Source organism: Podarcis gaigeae, assembly GCF_964106915.1.
Source record: "Podarcis gaigeae genome assembly, chromosome: 10".
NCBI classification, from domain to species: domain Eukaryota; kingdom Metazoa; phylum Chordata; class Lepidosauria; order Squamata; family Lacertidae; genus Podarcis; species Podarcis gaigeae.
This window is the reverse complement of record NC_139686.1, coordinates 35,309,124-35,327,325: the sequence shown is the minus strand read 5'-3', so window position 1 is coordinate 35,327,325 and position 18,202 is coordinate 35,309,124. Positions and strand designations below refer to the sequence as shown.

The 18,202-nt window shown below is 41.3% G+C and overlaps 1 protein-coding gene across 2 annotated transcripts in view; it reads left to right on the top strand.

Moving 5' to 3' along the window:
• CFAP54 (cilia and flagella associated protein 54) overlaps positions 1-18,202 on the top strand; it is a 105,866-nt gene that overhangs the window by 39,573 nt on the left and 48,091 nt on the right. For both annotated transcript variants that reach the window (XM_083698503.1, XM_083698502.1), the window contains exons 23-34: positions 848-1,033; positions 2,709-2,845; positions 3,460-3,607; positions 5,091-5,246; positions 6,336-6,458; positions 7,837-7,971; positions 8,659-8,758; positions 11,472-11,555; positions 12,601-12,727; positions 13,694-13,757; positions 15,684-15,799; positions 16,703-16,933. In XM_083698503.1, the coding sequence (XP_083554629.1) occupies positions 848-1,033; positions 2,709-2,845; positions 3,460-3,607; positions 5,091-5,246; positions 6,336-6,458; positions 7,837-7,971; positions 8,659-8,758; positions 11,472-11,555; positions 12,601-12,727; positions 13,694-13,757; positions 15,684-15,799; positions 16,703-16,933 (1,607 nt within the window). The remainder of the gene's footprint in view (positions 1-847; positions 1,034-2,708; positions 2,846-3,459; positions 3,608-5,090; positions 5,247-6,335; positions 6,459-7,836; positions 7,972-8,658; positions 8,759-11,471; positions 11,556-12,600; positions 12,728-13,693; positions 13,758-15,683; positions 15,800-16,702; positions 16,934-18,202) is intronic.

Genomic DNA, 18,202 nt, shown 5'->3' with positions numbered 1-18,202 from the left:
AAGTAGCCAAGTCTGAAGTCCAGTGATCAGAATACAGTCCAGAGTCAAACCTGAAGCACAGCCCCATAGAGGCCCAGGAGCATCCAAGCCAAGGTCCATCAACATGGGCAGTTGAACAGACACTTCACCTCCGTTCTGCTTCCCTTTACTGCATGCTGATTGCAGCATCTGGCCTTGAAGAGGCACATGGCCCTCACATATTCTGCCTTCTCCAGCTGAGGAATCACACACTTCCAGAGCTAGTGAGCCGCACTTGGCCAGATAGGGAGCTTGGCCGCCTGCCCTTGCCTGCCTCAGCCTCCTAGAGCGCCCCTCCTGCCCTCCCTATGCCTCAGAGCCCACTGTGTTCATGGAGTCAGGGGCCTCTCTGGCTCTGGTGATGGGTCCTGCTGCTCTGGTTAATGTGCATTGACCACCATCCCCTCACCATCCTCCACCACCCCATGAGTTCTTCCTTCCCCATCCCTTGCTTGCCTCGGTGTGTCCTATTCCTGGCTACACCCCTCACCGTGATCCTCTTCCTCCTCCCCGTCATCCTGCCAGTTCATGACACAGTGAGGAAGTTGGCAAATATCCCGTAGAAAAGCAAATGAAGGGGAGCTGTCACTTAGAAATCATCCAGGTTTTAGTGGCATTTTTAGTCTCGGTAATAGCAAAGTTCTTTGGTTACAATGTGTAAATCGCACACATCTTTTTAGGGGATTTATGGCAAGCTTTCAAAGCCCACCTCCCAGAACCGTGCCAAACTGTATGGTACCAAAGTTGCTGCTATCGTCGTTTATACTGCTGTCCATTACCATAGTGCTATTCCTTTTTTGACCCTAATGAAGTTATTCTTTATTTTAAGATACCATTTGATGAAACTTGCATCTTGGAAGTAGAAGACTTAGAGCCCAACCAGAGTTACATATTTGCAGTTGCAGCATATGACTCAGATGGAAATCTTATCAGTGATAGCATTGGAGAAACAACTAAGCCAATTCTTGCATACCCTCCTCTTTCTGCTGCTGCTGTCCGAGCATACCTGATTCAGGTAGAAAATTTTATTAATGAAGCAATTCATATTTGGTTGTGGTTTTTTTAACCATCCTTTTCCTTTTCCTTTAGAATATTGCTATCATCTCATCTCTCTCCTTGCTATTTTGGGAATAAAAACAGTAACTATTGATACATAATAGCACGCAAAACAAAATTCTTCCCTTGGGGCATTAAAAGAAAACTAAGAAATCCTGCAGACACAATTTCCTCATTCTCCTGTGTTCTCAATAATTTCCTACTCAATAATGGTGATAGCTATGGACATGTGAAAGTTAAGTTTCTTAAAGCTTATCTTGGGGTCTGTTGAGGTTTGCTTTTCTTGTCCATACAAGTTGTTCTTGAATAAGTGCTATTTTGTACAAAAATAGGAAATGGGGGATGTTTATTGACAATGCCCCTGTGAACACGACATTCACTGCCAGTCACCGGCTAAGACACACATTAGATTTGTACTACTTAGCTGAGATAAGGCAAGATGACTAGAGTAAACAAGAAATAGACTGCCCAAACTAAAGATGGGTTTGTGCTCATTTCCAAAATGAATTGCAGGCTTTGAAATTTAATATTGATTGCTCATAAACACTCGGTGTGGTTCTCTGAACATTCAGAAATGCTAGATATGCAATTCTGCCCTTGTACAATTGCTGCCCTGGCCCTTTCCTTTTTTCTAAGGACAAAAAGGGCTTTATTTGGAGAAGAGGAGCAGGTAGCAGATGAAGGAAGGCTCCAGAGATTTTGGGAGAAGTCTATCTGACCTCCAAGGGAAAAGTTGTTCTCTGAAGCTGCTACAAATAGGTATCTGCATGTGCGCAGGTGCAATTTCCGGCGCCGCTCGGCGAGTCCCTGCGCCGCACTGCACCGGCTTAGTGCAGCGCGCAGGGACTCGCCAAGCGGGCGGCTTGGTTCGGAGGTGGCTCATGTGCCGGTAAAATGGTCTTTGTGGGCCGCATCCGGGCCATGGGCCACATGTTGCTGACCCCTGTTTTAGACCATATGCCAGTATTTCTGTTCATGAAATGATGTATTCATCAAAACTTCAGGTCTCCTGAACACAAAGATCTTAAAGGATCCACCTCCCAAGCTTCTACATCCCTTGTAACACATCTTCTGATCCTCCTTCTTTTCATTTTCTACATTCAGTTGTACGATCCACCCCGCTCCCACCCCTGATTCCTACAGACTACAAACCCAACTCGAGTTCTTTGACTCACACCTCTCTGGGATTTGTGGCTTCTCTTACTCTGCCACAAGCCCATCCTTCCTTTCAGCAGCATCCATACAGTGATGTACTCACTAAGGAATCAGTAAGACATGCACAATGGTGTGTGCTCTCCCTGTTGCTGTTTTATGCTACTTTGGCAGTCCACCTTCTGTTCTGAAGAACGTTGCTTTCATTTACATGTAGCCTGAAAATTCATGATAGCTTTTACTAATAAATTTAACAGCTTTAGTACTCATCAATGTTACTTCAAATATTCATAGGAGAGGTATATGAAAAAATGTTCTGTTATATAAATATTTTATTGAGCTTTGGTTTTTAGTTTATATCAATACAAAAATGCAACTTTAACAACAAAGAAGCAAACTAAAACAAAAATGAGAGGAGAAGAAAGGGGGGAAAGTGTGTGTTACTGCTCATAGCCTTTGCTCATTTTATTATTTCCCTTTAGTCTGCTTTTCAGGTTGAAAACTATGCATTATCTAAGAAGGCATTTCTACCGCTCTGGGACTATTTTGTATTCGAACCTCTTATTCCTGATGTCACAGTTATTTCTGTAAGCAGCACTCTGATTGTACCTCAGAACAGGTAATCAGCAAAACTTGTTTTTAGATTATTAATGGGCCTATATATTTTTTAAAATAGAGAAGCTGTCTATAAGCTGATTATTCATCTTCCTGATTCTTGCTGCTAGAAGGTGATAGGATATTGAGGATGTGCTTGATACACACCCCTGCAACTGCCTTCACGTTTGAGGCTGCCTAACCCAAACACATCCCAGGAGTTCACACTCTTGCCCCCATGTACCCCGCATGGTTCCCCTGCTGGAGTCAGCCTACTGAATGGTGGTGACCCACTACTCATGGCTCCCCTTTTACCTGCCTTGACCCAGCTAGCTAGCTAGCACCCAGTGGGAGCTGGGACCAGGTGCATCCGCCCAAGGTGATGATAGGCTGTGGGAGGGAGCAGGGCTGGAGAATACTTGGGTGCCAACAAATGGTTTACCAGAACTAGTGGAGCCTTTTAGTGTAAAGTATCACAGCTAGTTTATCTCTTATTTATCTTCATTGCTGTTCTTGTTGTTGTTGTTTAGTCGTTTAGTCGTGTCCGACTCTTCGTGACCCCATGGACCAGAGCATCTTCATTGCTATGCCATGTTAATTCACATATTTTATGTGCTTTGCTTTTTATGTATTTTGTAGATTAATTCCTGAAGCTCTATCTCGGGCATCTCCAAACCTTCTATACTTGTTCATCAGGAGCATTTTTATCATCAATGACATCACAGTGGTTGAAGGAAATCTCTTCTGTGATTCTGTTTGTTTCAACGATCTAAGATACAGTAGACAAGTATGTGTGGTGTCACAATAATGCAGTGTTCTTGAGACTGACTTTGTTCTTTTTATGTGTCAAGTTTTAACACTCGCTTCCCTATGCAAATTTAGGGTTGAGCTGAATTTTCACACGTGTCTGCTTTCACATTAATAGTTGCTTTTTAAAATAATAGGACTTTTGTTGTAGCAAAAGCTGCTTCTTTACACGTCTCAGTCAATTACTTGCCTCCGCCCTTCTGTCCAGCCCTTGTATTCTAGGCCTGGCATTCCTTGTGTTCCAGCTCTGCTCCCGATTTGTGATGTTCTACCAAATCATTTCTTAAGTCTGTTCTTGTTATTTGACCTGTAAGAAATTGATATTTTGGTAATGGTTTGCCCTGCTAGCTCATGGCCATTATATGAGGCAGAGCAGTAAGGAATGGATGGAAGGGTGTGAAATGTGAGGATTACGCACAAGAAAGCTTCTTCTCACAAGACCAGTGTACTAGCAACAAAAGCAATATTGTGGTTTCTAGAGTTAAAGGACGCGGGTAGCGCTGTGGGTTAAAGCCTCAGCGCCTAGGACTTGCCGATCGAAAGGTCGGCGGTTCGAATCCCCGCGGTAGGGTGCGCTCCCGTTGCTTGGTCCCAGCGCTTGCCAGCCTAGCAGTTTGAAAGCACCCTTGGGTGCAAGTAGATAAATAGGGACCGCTTACTAGCAGGAAGGTAAACGGCGTTCCGTGTGCGGCGCTGACTTGCCAGATGAAGCTTGTCACACTGGCCACGTGACCCGGAAGTGTCTGTGGACAGGGCTGGCCCCCGGCCTATAGAGTGAGATGGGCACACAACCCTAGAGTCTGGCAAGACTGGCCCGAACGGGCAGGGGTACCTTTACCTTACTAGAGTTATATTATCTACCATTCCTTTAAATAATAGCAGCAGGGTCAGAAGCTAAATTAGTAGCACTGTATTTCCACCAAATAGATGGTAGACATGTTATTAAAATGTTCCATATTACAGTTTGGGTGCACTGCTAACTTTGCTTTCATTTGCAAATGTGATAAAAATTGTCTCTAAACAATTACCATATGACAAAAAAATACCCTTTTCTGGATTTTATGAAGAATACAGTGGTACCTCGGGTTAAGTACTTAATTTGTTCCGGAGGTCTGTTCTTAACCTGAAACTGTTCTTAACCTGAAGCACCACTTTAGCTAATGGGGCCTCCTGCTGCCGCCGCTGCGCCAGAGTACTATTTCTGTTCTCATCCTGAAGCAAAGTTCTTAACCCGAGGTACTATTTCTGCGTTAGCGGAGTCTGTAACCTGAAGCAAATGTAACCTGAAGGGTATGTAACCTGAGGTACCACTTTACCACATTTATAGTTAGGCTTATCAGAAATACCTGAAAATTAGAGATTCTGTACCATTTGCTGTACTTCTGATATTTGAAGAAAATGTCTTTTTATTTTGCATGTGATCTGTGATGGAAATGTATAAATGAAAATATTTTTTCTCCCAGGTTGCTAGAATAGCTGAATGTGGGAGAATGCTAGTGGCACTTGAACTCAGCAACTGGTTAAATGATGTGAATTATGCACTACAGTCAGTTGTTCATTGTTATGGTCTTTTAGCTCCCCTGATCTATCACAGGATTCCGTCAAAACCAGTCATTCAGGTAAAAGGAGTTTATAAATATTAGGCTGCATAATGTTCATCTTAACAAACCCACAGTAGTTTTGTTCAGGCATTGATTAAAAACCTATTTGTTCCCGCAGGCCTTCAGAACATATTTAAAACTGATGATATTTATTACCATTTTGCCACTGATAGTGATGTTATCCATGCTTTAAAAACTGGCTTTACTGCCGCTTTGGATTCATTGTGATTGTTAGCTGCTCTGGGATCTCTCTGAAGAGTAAGGACAGGATCCAAGAAAAATAATGAATAAGAATAATTTAATGATAAATAGCAATTAATAGACATCATAATTCTTGGGAAGCTGGTTGGTAGCTAGCAATGTTAATGCTTCCACATTAACAAATATTAGAAGCCAAGATGGTTAAGAATCAAGAAAGATGAGCAAAGATCACTCCTAACAGGGATTTTTGTCTTAAAATTGAACAAGAGATGAAAATTAAGCTAAGGTGGAGGAACCAGGCCAATGTGAGTCCTCAATCAGATAAGCGTGGCTTTTGGATGGAAGCTAAGATCAGTTCCCATCTGTAGTGGCCAGACACTATTTTAACTTACCCAAAATGCAGTGTCCTTTCCCATAATTGTATGAAATGCATTGATTCCACAGATCTTTGGGTCAGGGCATTAGATTTTGGGTGACTTTACATGGCAAGCGGTCGCCGTGGATGGGAGCTGAACTTAGCTTTCATTTAAAAGTGCCACCACTCGTCCTCTGCTGAAATGTCTAGGAGCCCAGTGGAAGCTGGTGAGTGGTGTTAGTGTAAAAGCAATGGCGGCAACAGAGAAAGCATGCTGCAGCCTTTGCAATGCACCATACACAGGGCTGGGGCAGGCCCTGGGTGTGTATGTGTTGTGGAGGCGGTGCAACACCATGCCAGGTTCTGTTCCGACTGAGTCCATCGCTGGCCCTCGTGGGGATTCATGATGATGCACACCTTTGTGGGGACATTATAAGAGGCATCAAAACTGGCACAGGGCCAACTCAGCATCCCTGGGGGGTTCATTTTGACTCATCAGTCATGCAGTATTCTACTACTGTGTTGTTAAATGGCCATCCCTGTATTTTCAGATTATCATTAAGTATCTTACTGTTCTTCAAGAGATGCCGTTGTCTACTTTTCAAAAAAGATCAACCGCATGCTACGAAAGCCTCCAGCACATGATTGCTTGCTCTTGTTATTTCACAGTAAAGGTATTTGTCGCATCTAGAATTTATTATTTGGTTTATTAACGAAACCATGGCTAACACAAACGTTTGCTAGTATTATTTGTGAACAGGCCAATGTCAGTGCTTGACAACTCTCTCTAGATTCTTAGATGCTTCTGCAAGATTTGGATATTTCCTTAAACTTAATAGGAATGCACTAGAGAAGGATTCATTGTGCTAGGTCAAGCAGAATCCTTCACTGTCCTTGATCAACAAGTTGTCAACAAGGCCCTTAATCAACATGAGGGACTGAATTTACTGTAAACAATTTTGGGGTTTCTTGCACACACAAAAATTGTGGTTCAATTTTTAGAAGGCATCAGTGAGGGTTTGGTGCCACCATGTGGTCGAAGGCAGGAAAAGCAACCTTTAGAGAAATAGAATTCCCAACACGCAATTTGCTTTCCTAACTTAGATGAAAGGCTCATTCACCATTACAGCTCCATCTCCACAGGCATTTAAACATCTTTCCCTAACTATTTCCTCTATCTTATTCATTTCTAGTTTAAGACCTTTTTGTCTCCCTCAGTTTTGTGTAGTCAGAAGTCTCGTTTTTCCCCACGCCATATTTTTTCCTCTCAGACTCCCGTCTTCCCCATGGCTTCCCTGTTCCAACTGCCATTTTGTCTCCACTTTCTCTTCATCTAAAAAAATGTATGTATGTATCTTTGTATGTATGTATATTTATTTAGATTTATATACCACTTTCACATAATAAAATACAGGTTAAAAACATGAAAATAAGTAAAACAAAACAGCAAAACAATAATCCCCCTTCCCACAGACTCATTTAAAAGGCTGTAGAATATTAATGAACCAAAGGCCTGGTTGAAGAGGAACATTTTTGCCTGCTACCTAAAATATATATAATGAAGGCGCCAGACGAACCTCCCTGGGGAGAGCATTCCACAAAAAGGGTGCCACTACAGAGAAGGCCCGTTCTTGTGTTGCCACCTTCCAGACCTCATGTGGATGAGGCATGCAAAGAAGTACAAACACACACACACCCCAGATGCTGATGATAAAATAGGCTATAACCTACAAAGATTGTGCTGTAATATATTTCATGAGCTTGGATTCAGGGGAGTGTGAGGTTGCTTTTGTTCATGCAAGGGGGCTTTTATCGTTCCTTACCTATACCCCCTATGAAATGGTAGTTCTCTAACGATACCTTCCCTGCCCTGATCCCCGTGTAATGTGCATACAGAAGCCCTTTGCACCCACCAACAAGCTTCTTTGGATCCAAGCATTAGTTTTTAAGATGTTATAGTATTCTGTTTTTACAGGATTCTCTTGTTTAACTTGTGGCTATCATACCTTTACCTTTATCACATGGAATTAAATATATATGTATATTCATTAGGTGCTGCGCTCATGGAAAGAATATGAATTAGCAATAGTTGTTGTTAACTATGGGAAAAGGTTGCTGGATTGTTCACAGGGAACATCTCAGTCGGCTGTAACTGCAGAAACAGGGGATGAAATAATAGAAGAAGAGGTAACTGTCCATACCTTTCATTTCCTCGTTTTAGATATTAGTATCTAATCAATGGCTTCATTGGGAAGGGATTAACAGAGTTATTTTGTTTGAAGAGATTAATTGGTGGGTTGAAACCCACCAATACAAACACAGCCCAGTAGCTATGTATTATGACATGCCATGTGTTTGACCGTCACATTTCTGCAGTTGAAGCAAACAGGAAAACCAGAAAGATTTATCAAAGGCTTACCATTGGTGGAGGTTGTTCAGCTTGATTGGTTACTCTTTAGGTCCAAATTAACAAAACTCAGTGGTTTGAAGACTAGCTATAGCTTAAATTAGAATTTGGCAAGCTTCTGGGGCTTTTGTGTTTTTTTACATGATGTTACCAGGATAGTGCCGCAGTGCGGCTCAACCTGGCTGCTGTCCTCCACTGTCTGGATAAACAGGAGCAACACCATTGTCAGGAGGTCAGTAGTGCAGCAATGCTCCACTAAAACAGCCACTCTTGTATGGATGAACCACAGGCTCGTGTTTGTAAATCGGATGCAAATGAAATGTCATCTCTTTTTTTAAAAAAGAGTGAGAAATATTAGCTATTTGTTTATTTTACAATTAATCCTGTATTTACAGTTAAGATGGTGCTTCAGCTTAGTCGAGTGCAATATAAAGGGAAAATAATAATTTATTAACTGATTGTTATAGACTCCTTCCAGAAGGACAAAGGGCCAAATAGCTATGGCTGAAAAAGTAAATGAGAACTTAGAAGCTCTGGAAACCAACATGCTCAAACTGACGAAGCCAGGTAGATTTTTAAATGTGTATAATTTTTTAATCTTATGCAATCTCTACTAAGCTTTTTATATTGCATGTCTTAAATATTGACTATGGGTTTTTTGTTTCCTTTTTTGAATATGAAAGAGAGATAATGTAAAATCAATATTAATCTAATTTCTGTATTAATCCACTGTTGGTATTACCTTTAAATATAAATCTGTCACTTAGCAGACATAATTGTTTTTTATAATCCTTTATTCTGTTTTTATCAGAATACATTTTCAGCTGCATTATGGTAACTGATTTCTTCAAAAACATACTAGTCATGACATTTGAAAAGGCTCTCAAAACTCAAAAATTGCTGCAAAACAGCTTAGGTATTTCCTATACGTTTGTATTTCAGCAGAAAAGGTGCTCAGCCTGTAGAAGTGATATATGTATTTTTTTTGCATTTTTAGTTTCTTGTTGCCACTGGTACTCTTTTAATGAAGCGATGAGTCATAAATACAGTAGACAGAAACTATATAAAAATACACAGCATGGCATTTGCAGTGGGTGTACTCCCGATAATGCAGTTTCCCTACAATCAAAGTGCTAACTTGAGAAAAGTTTTTAGGAGTCTGCTGTCCTATCATACCTGGGCTCATGGCTCCCAGGGAAGGCTGCGGTGGAGAGTGAGGACACCCTTCCTGGAAGGATGGATTCATGTCCAAAAGAGCAGAGTCAACTCAGATAAAGCAGAGTCACAGGCTTGCATCACAGTATGTAGAAACACAGAGGGAAATTCTTTCCGGGCTGCTTGCTGTGGTGGCTTTTGGTAAGAACTCATCCAGTAAGAGCTGCCTCTCTCTAGCTTATTGAAGTTTTCATAGAGCTGGCTTGTCAGGCCCTGCTGTTAATTAAGCCCCTCTGAGGATCTGTTTGTGTTTCTAAAAGGGCTATTGCCATATTTACATTTGCTGACTGTTGCATAGGGGCAGTGAGGAATGCATGGCGGAGGTGGCCTGTGAGTCTCAGGAGTCAGGTTAAGCCTTATCCTCTGGCCTCAAAGATCCTGGAATGGGGGATAATGGTTCCCTGAGGGATGTATTCTCTCCCTCTGAATTTTCTTCTGAGCCGGAGGTGGGATTGAGACTAGAGAACATGACATCTGCTCCATTCTATCTGACCCGCGAGGTTGTGGTAATTTGGAGAATGGCTTCTGGATCCTTCACAACCCCTGTTTTGGAATAGTATATTTTTAGCTGAGGGCTTTAGTTTTGAAAGGCCATAACAACCAGAAGCTATCTGTGTTTATTCTGGAGTTGGTCATACAGTTAAAGGTGCAAAGAATTACAGCATTAGTGATCTGTACAGGTAGGTATCATGTCCCAGTTTATTGGGATAGTACAAGCCCAGAACTAGAAAGAGGAAGACCCTGCTGTTGATCTTGGTAGTAACTTAGGATGTTTAAGAGGAAGCAGTGGATGCAGACAGCACTTCACCCCTTGAGATCACTATGCTGGAAAATTCCCAGAGAGCAGTACAGTGGTACCTCGGGTTACATACGCTTCAGGTTACGTACGCTTCAGGTTACAGACTCCGCTAACCCAGAAATATTACCTCGGGTTAAGAACTTTGCTTCAGGATGAGAACAGAAATTGTGCTCCGGCAGTGTGGCAGCAGCAGGAGGCCCCATTAGCTAAAGTGGTGCTTCAGGTTAAGAACAGTTTCAGGTTAAGAACGGACCTCCGGAACGAATTAAGTACTTAACCTGAGATACCACTGTAGTTTGGAACTCTCAGTGCAATGTCACTCTATACCCTTTAAGAAGCTCCTGCAGCCAATCAGAAGCTGCGGAAGCCCCATCGGACATTCGGGTTCCAAAAGAACATTCATAAACTGGAACAATCACTTCCGGGTTTGCGGTGTTTGGGGCCAAAACGTCCAAATTCCAGGGCATTTGGGATCCAAGGTTGCAGCTCTATCAAGCAACAACCAAGGAAATGTTGTTTCCCTTTGCCTGGAGCAGAAAGTTATTTGGCACTTACTTTATGGCTGAAGCACTCTGGGAGGAGACTCACAGCTGCCTGACAATCCCCAGTGTTCTTCCCCATACTTTCTGTCATGGGGAATGTCACACAGCTGCTGGCATTTCCATCTTTGTAGTTCTCATCATGCTTCCCAGAGGCTGATTGCATCCTTGCCCATGGTGAGTGAAAATGTGAAAACTTGTGGATGTGGCACACTCCCTAAATCCCTACTATCCATTGTGGTGCCCTTGAAAAGGTGTTGGATCTCCCATCAGCATTGACCTTGATAGCTTAGGCTGATGTAGTTCAGAAGCATCTAGGTCACCCAGGTTGGGTACTACTGCTCCAGGACAATGGAAGAGATGTCTGAGTATTACCCAGGCCTTTGGCTAATTAAACAGTCTATGACCTTTTAAACTGTATGACTATATATGTATGTGTGTGTGTGTGGGATATTGTTTTTGTTTGTTACTATGTTATGTATTTCTGTGTTTTTATATTGTAAAACACCCTGTGATCCTCAGATGAAGGGTGGTAATAGAAATTTAATAAATAATAACAATGTGCATAATTTAGCTCCAAATCTAGTCTGTTAAGTTTGTTGGATTTCAGTGGGGTTTCTACCATTGAAAACAGTAGCTCTGAAAGTGCTTAACATTGAGTAGATTGTGCTCAGCGTATATAACCTTTATGTATTTTTTATGCCATTGTTGGATTGTTTCCATCTAGGACCGGATCTGACAGGAGATGAAGATGTTTTGCTCTTGTATCCTGTTGTTTCAAATTGGCAAACGAAGAATGCTCATAAGGAAGGTAACCATTTTAAAAGCATACTGCTTTCTTTTTCATTTAGTATTCTAACTGGTATCTTGAAAAATATCAACAAAGTCATCCATTTTCTGCAAGTAGAGCTTCTCCCTCTCCACTCCCTTCCCTGCCTGCTCTGAGGAAAACCCTAGAACAGAGAAAGGGCTGTCCTCAGATACTTACTTTAGGGTGGCTGACTGTGGAATTCATGTCAATCCATTTTGCTGATTTACCTTCAAGTATCAAAATAATTTTCTTCCATTTTGTTAGTTCTTATCCAATGAACTAACCGGGGGGGGGGGGAGGAATTACACAGGGCCCCAGGCCCTTGCAGGCTGCTCCTGAGCTTCCACTTTAGTGAGGCATGGCTAGCACTTCTGAACTCAGTAGCTGCCACCCCAACAATATGGCGCCCTTGCTCCAATAGTCATGTTCTTGGCACACAATCTGTAATTTGAAGAACCCCCCCCCCAGTGCCTTCTCTCCTGCTCCAGGAGCTTAGAGAGGCAGTCATGGTTTACCTCAATCAGCACTGCACTCCAGTGCTGTGTACTATCCAGGTTAGAGGGCTAAACGCAAGAGCCATCAAATTCCTTGGCCTAGTCTGATCCCAAGGAACCATTACCTGTACTTCATATGGTAGCAAAGCTATGGAATATTGCAATCTGAGAGCTTTATTTAGCCATTCCCCAGAGGACCCTCACATCCACCCACCAGTGAAGCCAGTGGTTGATCTTGCCATGTGGGGCTGTGAGTCTTGACAGCATAGTGACAATATAAGAGGCAAGATTATCAACCTAAGAAAGGCATTAAGTCTTGGAAAAGATCAATTGAGTTTGTCCTCAACTAAACACATTGCTCTTGCATTGCTCTTGCATTCTGTCCAACTCCTCTTATCCTTTTGAGAGGGAGTGTCATAAACTAGGAGTTAGAAGGGTTAATTCTATTTTTGTACAACTTTCTAATGAGTATGTTTGTGGAATCCTCTAATGAAAAGCTGAAGCAATGCTAAATGGAAGATATTAACTATGATTATCTTATAAATATGCAGTGATGAAATTCAAGAAGAGTCCTCGCTTCCTTGAATATTTTGTTAAGCTTGTGTACAAAGCCATAACTGAAGAGAGATTTTCACGAATACTAGAATGGACTGATGATGTACTAGACTACCTTAAAAAGTAGGTGCACAAATTTAAGAGCAAATAACTGAAATTATTTCATCTCTGAGCTTTTCACTGAAAACATCCAGCAGGTCATGTGGGCTTTGTTATTGATGTCTGTACGTCTTGAGAAAAAATGGAGCGTGCCTCCAGGGGTGGAGTCAGACTGCTGCATTAGCAGCACTGAAGTGATCTCCGCAGAGTGTAAGCCTGGCCAGTGTGGATCGAGGTCCTGGGTTGCCCAGATGACAAGACCCCCCTCTTGACCCTGAGGATTTGATCCAAAGGAAAGCAGAGCAAGAAGTTTGGCACTAGCTTGGCTGCCGGAATTGCCAGAAGAAGGTCTACAAGGTGCCACCCAACTGCCTTAGGGACTCCCCTCCAGATTTGGGTAGGGTTTACTCTTTAGCCCTTTCTTCTGCCAAAGATATCCCGCAAGGCAGCAGAAATTTAGGGTCAGAGTTTTCCTTCTCCTAGACGGGCTACCTTCCCAGGTTGAAGAGCTCCACCGAAACACTCTTGCATATAATAATTGTGAAATTACTCACTGCTTTTCCTTCAATATGAGTTTTGTTTGATATTACCATACCTTCAGAGCTCCCAAACACCTCCACCATTCACTCAAGGATTCTGGCAAGTCCTTCAGAACTCCAGGAAAAAGCTCAGGACTCTTTTCATCATAGGGCACCCACACTCAGCAATTGTTATAGCTTGTCTGTTCCTTTCTAGTTACAGAAACTCATCAGAATTCTGTCCTCTGTTTATGGAGTTAACGCCCTTCCACTTACCTTGTCCTCAGTTCCCTCTTCAAGGTTGGCTCCTAAGTCTGGTATGCTACAGTGTCCATTGGCCTTTTACCTTGAAAGTCAGTCATGTGTTGAGCCTCCCTCTGTCTTCTCCTGCAGAACCCCTCCATTGAGGACAGAGCATGTGCATACTGCTGGTTGTGTCTCCTCACAGTAACTTTAATTTCCTTGTTCACAGACGGAACAGATTCTTTCTAGGTATCAAGCGAGTTGCTAAAAAAGGAAAAAAAGGTCGTGCAACAGTAAGTTGTATAATATTAACTCACTTAGACTTATCTGATGTGATTAAAATGCATTAATAATAGCTTACGTCTAGAGGAAAAAAATAGATGTTTATATATGTAAATATAGTGTTCATATATTTTGGACATGCCTTGAAACACACATATATGATTCTAAAATATTGTTATGTTCTTTAAAATGCCAATATTGCTGATCAGGAGCTGATATTAAATTAGTGTAAACTATAGCACTGTAGTAGAAACTCCGAGGATTCTCCTTAATAGCTGAGCGGTATAAGAGAATAGGGATAACGGCTTTCATGTCGTAATTGACTTAATTTATAGGTTGTTACTTGGGAAAGTAAGTTAATAAATAGTGTGGAAAATGAATGTTTCTTTTTTACATAATAGAACATAACTGGAAATATAACGTCCATCCATCCATTTTTTTGTTTCTTAATAAAATATGTAAACCAAAGCTCTAACTTGCCAAAGGTTTTTCAGCGTTGAGTTGATGATATATTAGTGAGAACAATCTATATATCTCTTAAACCTGTACAGTGGTACCTCGGGTTAAGAACTTAATTTGTTCCTGAGGTCCATTCTTAACTTGAAACTGTTCATAACCTGAGACACCACTTTAGCTAATGGGGCCTCCCACTGCCTCTGCGCCGCTGCCACGCAGTTTCTGTTCTCATCCTGAAGCAAAGTTCTTAACCTGAGGTACTATTTCTGGGTTAGTAGAGTCTATAACCTGAAGCGTCTGTAACCCGAGGTACCACTGTACTTTTAAAATGAGCCTTCCAAATAATCAAATTGTATTGAATTTGTCTTAAATAATAATCATGTTATAACAAGATAGTAATAGTTCAGTGAATATGCTGCAAGGCTTTTCATACATTCAGAATCTTAATATGTTGTCAGCCCTATTTAAACTTGCATGGAACATCAGAAAGATAGCTTATTTCCAGGTATGGCAACAACATAATACAGTGTTACCTCAGGTTACATATGCTTCAGGTTACATACGCTTCAGGTTACAGACTCCGCTAACACAGAAATAGTACCTCAGGTTATGAACTTTGCTTCAGTATGAGAACAGAAATCGTGCTTCTGCGGTGCGGCAGCAGCAGGAGGACCCATTAGCTAAAGTGGTGCTTCAGGTTAAGAACAGTTTCAGGCTAAGAACGGACCTCTGGAATGAATTACGTACTTAACCTGAGGTACCACTGTAATATATAAATACATATACAGTGGTACCTCGGGTTACAGACGCTTCAGATTACAGACTCCGCTAGCCCAGAAATAGTACCTTGGGTTAAGAACTTTGCTTCAGGATGAGAACAGAAATCATGCTCTGGCGGCACGGCGGCAGCAGGAGACCCCATTAGCTAAAGTGGTGCTTCAGGTTAAGAACAGTTTCAGGTTAAGAACGGACCTCCGGAATGAATTAAGTACTTAACCCGAGGTACCACTGTGGTACTGAAATAAACAAACTAACCACAAATACAGCTATGGAGATATGCAGGGACTGTCCTCTCCCATTCCTCCAATTGTACTGGGTATTGAGCTTACTGTAATGTCAAAAGAACCTGTCTTCTCCCACTGGAGAACAAATTTTGGTTGGCTACCAAGACAAGACGAGGTTTGTTTGCTTTCGCAAAAGTGTGCTGCTGTGTATCCAGTTCCATTTTGGAAATACAGGGCACCACTCACCTTTCAAGAGCTGTTATGGTATGTTGTTGTTTATTGTTGCTGTTATTATTATTATTAATAATAATATTCTGTCTTTTCCCCCAGACTGAGACGTGAGACAGCTTACTCTGCTATGTTTTGTTGCTTAATTCTAGCATATGTTAGATACAAATTCTAGCAGACATTAGATAAAGACGTTATAGGTTCATGGTATAATGCACCGAAATGATAGCTCTTACTATTTTCATTCAGACGTCAGGGTCACCAACATCCAAGAAAAAAACAAAAGCCAAGATTTCCAAGGAAAAAAAACTACCTAAATATCCCACCAAACACCATGGTGTGGGCAAATCATCTGATTGGCAAAGGTAATTCAGCTGTTTTATGTGCTCTAATTAAGATTTAACTGGATTTCAGTTATGTCTGTTATTTCTGGATATGGCCTATCACATTAAAGAGATTAGAAACGGATGTTGGAAAACATTTTTCTTTAATGTTAACTAGGCTTGAATTGGACTGGCTCAGATTAAGTTGAGCTATTTCCCCTCCAAATCAGGAAAGAACTAGAATTTAGGCAAGAAATCCAAAATGGATCCTGTTGCACCCTAACTGGGGACTCAGTCACTAACACCCCCATCCACCCTATCATTGTTGGTTTGTTTAATAAATTTCTAATTTGTTACTTCAACTTTAGTGTAGACCAGTGTAGCTACCTACTGAATTCCGCTCCAGATTTCAATAAAGCAAGGTCTTGTTCACATGTAACGCCAAGCCAAACCATGGCTTAGCAGGAACAAGCAAGTGTGGGGGCTTCTTCCCCAGTCATTCTGCTGCTGCGCTGTGTTTTAGTGTGTTGTCTGAATCCAGGCTTGTGATTTAGCTCCCCAGACAAACCACGATCTATAAATCATAGAACAAGGCTTGGCTACATCTTGTGGTTTGCCGGGAGAGAGCTAAAAAAAGAGTCTAGGTTTGGATGACACATTAAATCACATCACGGCTTAGCTCAGTGCAGTAGCAGAGAACAACCAGAGAAGAAGGAGGTGGCTGTGATCACTCTCAAAGTCCATGTTTGCTCTTTTGTGCTAAGTTTTGGTTTGGCTTATCATTACATGCAAACAAGGACAAGATGTGGCTGTTTTTACAGTTTCAGATTTTTTTTCCTTTCCTCTTACAGCCATTCTGTTGGAATTATTATGAATTGTTTATTTTGGGCAACACAGCCCCCCCCCCCCATAATATAAATCAGTCTTACTATGGTTTTTATTTAGGCGAGAAAAAGAAGAATCACGAAAAGTAGCTATGCAAGTGCTAACACAAAAGCTGAATTTGCGTTCTAACGTCTTCTTGAAACGAAAGAGATGGCGGCGGGTATATGTTGAAGAGTTGCCGTGGCGATCTCAGCTGAACATTTACCTGGCAATTGCCCACTTCAATTTGTTTAAAAAACGGATAGAAGAGTTATATTCCATTGATGTTGATTCTTTGAAAAATCTGAACAGGTAAAAATGGATAAATGTGATGATTTTTAATGGCACAATCCAACAATGCCCTAGCAGCCTCTTTTACCTCCTGTCCTGCTGTATTCTGTGTTTTCCATAAACAACAACTGTTATACTTCAGTGGAAGAAGTGTAGAGTTCAGAAGACTGATCTTGCAACTCTTGTTCTTGTGGGGTCTTAGCAAACCACTGCTGATGAGAAGCTGCTTTTCCCTTGTATGTTACCATGACTTAGAAGAAACAAAAGTTATTGGCCTATTAATGGAGTTATTCCCTATTGATTACTTTTTAGTAATGCATCTCTCCTACTTTCTCTTTTCTTAGAATTACCATGAACTTTAAAAGATCTGAAAGGAACAAAAGAAATGTACTTCAAGGCTTCAGAATTCTTTTTCAAACATACTTACTAAACAGTGCTTTCTTCTTCATGTGCCAAGTTCTAGTGCTTGATATGACTTTCGCAACTCTTCATCCATTGATATGCATGGCCAGACAGGGTTACTCTGAAATAATTCCACTGAAGATTTGCTCTTGCTGTTTCCCCAGCTGAGTCAGTGTTTATGTGTTTGTCTGCCCCACTTCCAAGGAGCTGAGGATAATGGAAGTGATCGTTTCCCCGTTTTATCAACTGGAATAGAAACTGAGCTTTGAGCTTTGATTTCTTAACTTTTGCATGTTGGTTCCATCCTGCAGCTATATTTATAGTTCAAACTCTTATTTTTTTATTTTAGTTATTCAATTCCTGTCCTGCCTTTCCCCAGATTTGGTGTCTCCATGGTGAATAAGAAAATAAGAGTAAAATCAATAAAACCTGTCTTGAGAGATAACTAATATCACCTCTAGTTGTTGTTGTTATAATAATTATATTTATACCCCATCTTTATCCCTTATGGGATTCAAGATGGTTTACAGATAGGAAAACCAATAATTAACAAACAATTAAAAATTGATAGAATTAAAACTCAATGCATATATAAAATGTATTAAAACCATACAATCAATTACAATAAAAACAGCACAGCTGTCAGTTCCCAAAAGCCTGTTGGAACAAGAAAGTCTGGTAGAAGGACAACAAAGAGGGAGCCAGTCTAGTTTCTCAAGGAAGGGTGTTGCAGAGTCTAGGAGCGGCTACCAAGACGGCTGATGGCTCATGGCTCATGGCTTCACCAGAAAATCCACACTGGGTTGGAAAGGTCACATGCAAGCAAGAAATAACTGAAACATTCAGCATAGTGCTGTAAATATAAAAAGAAGACTTCAAAAGTATTTG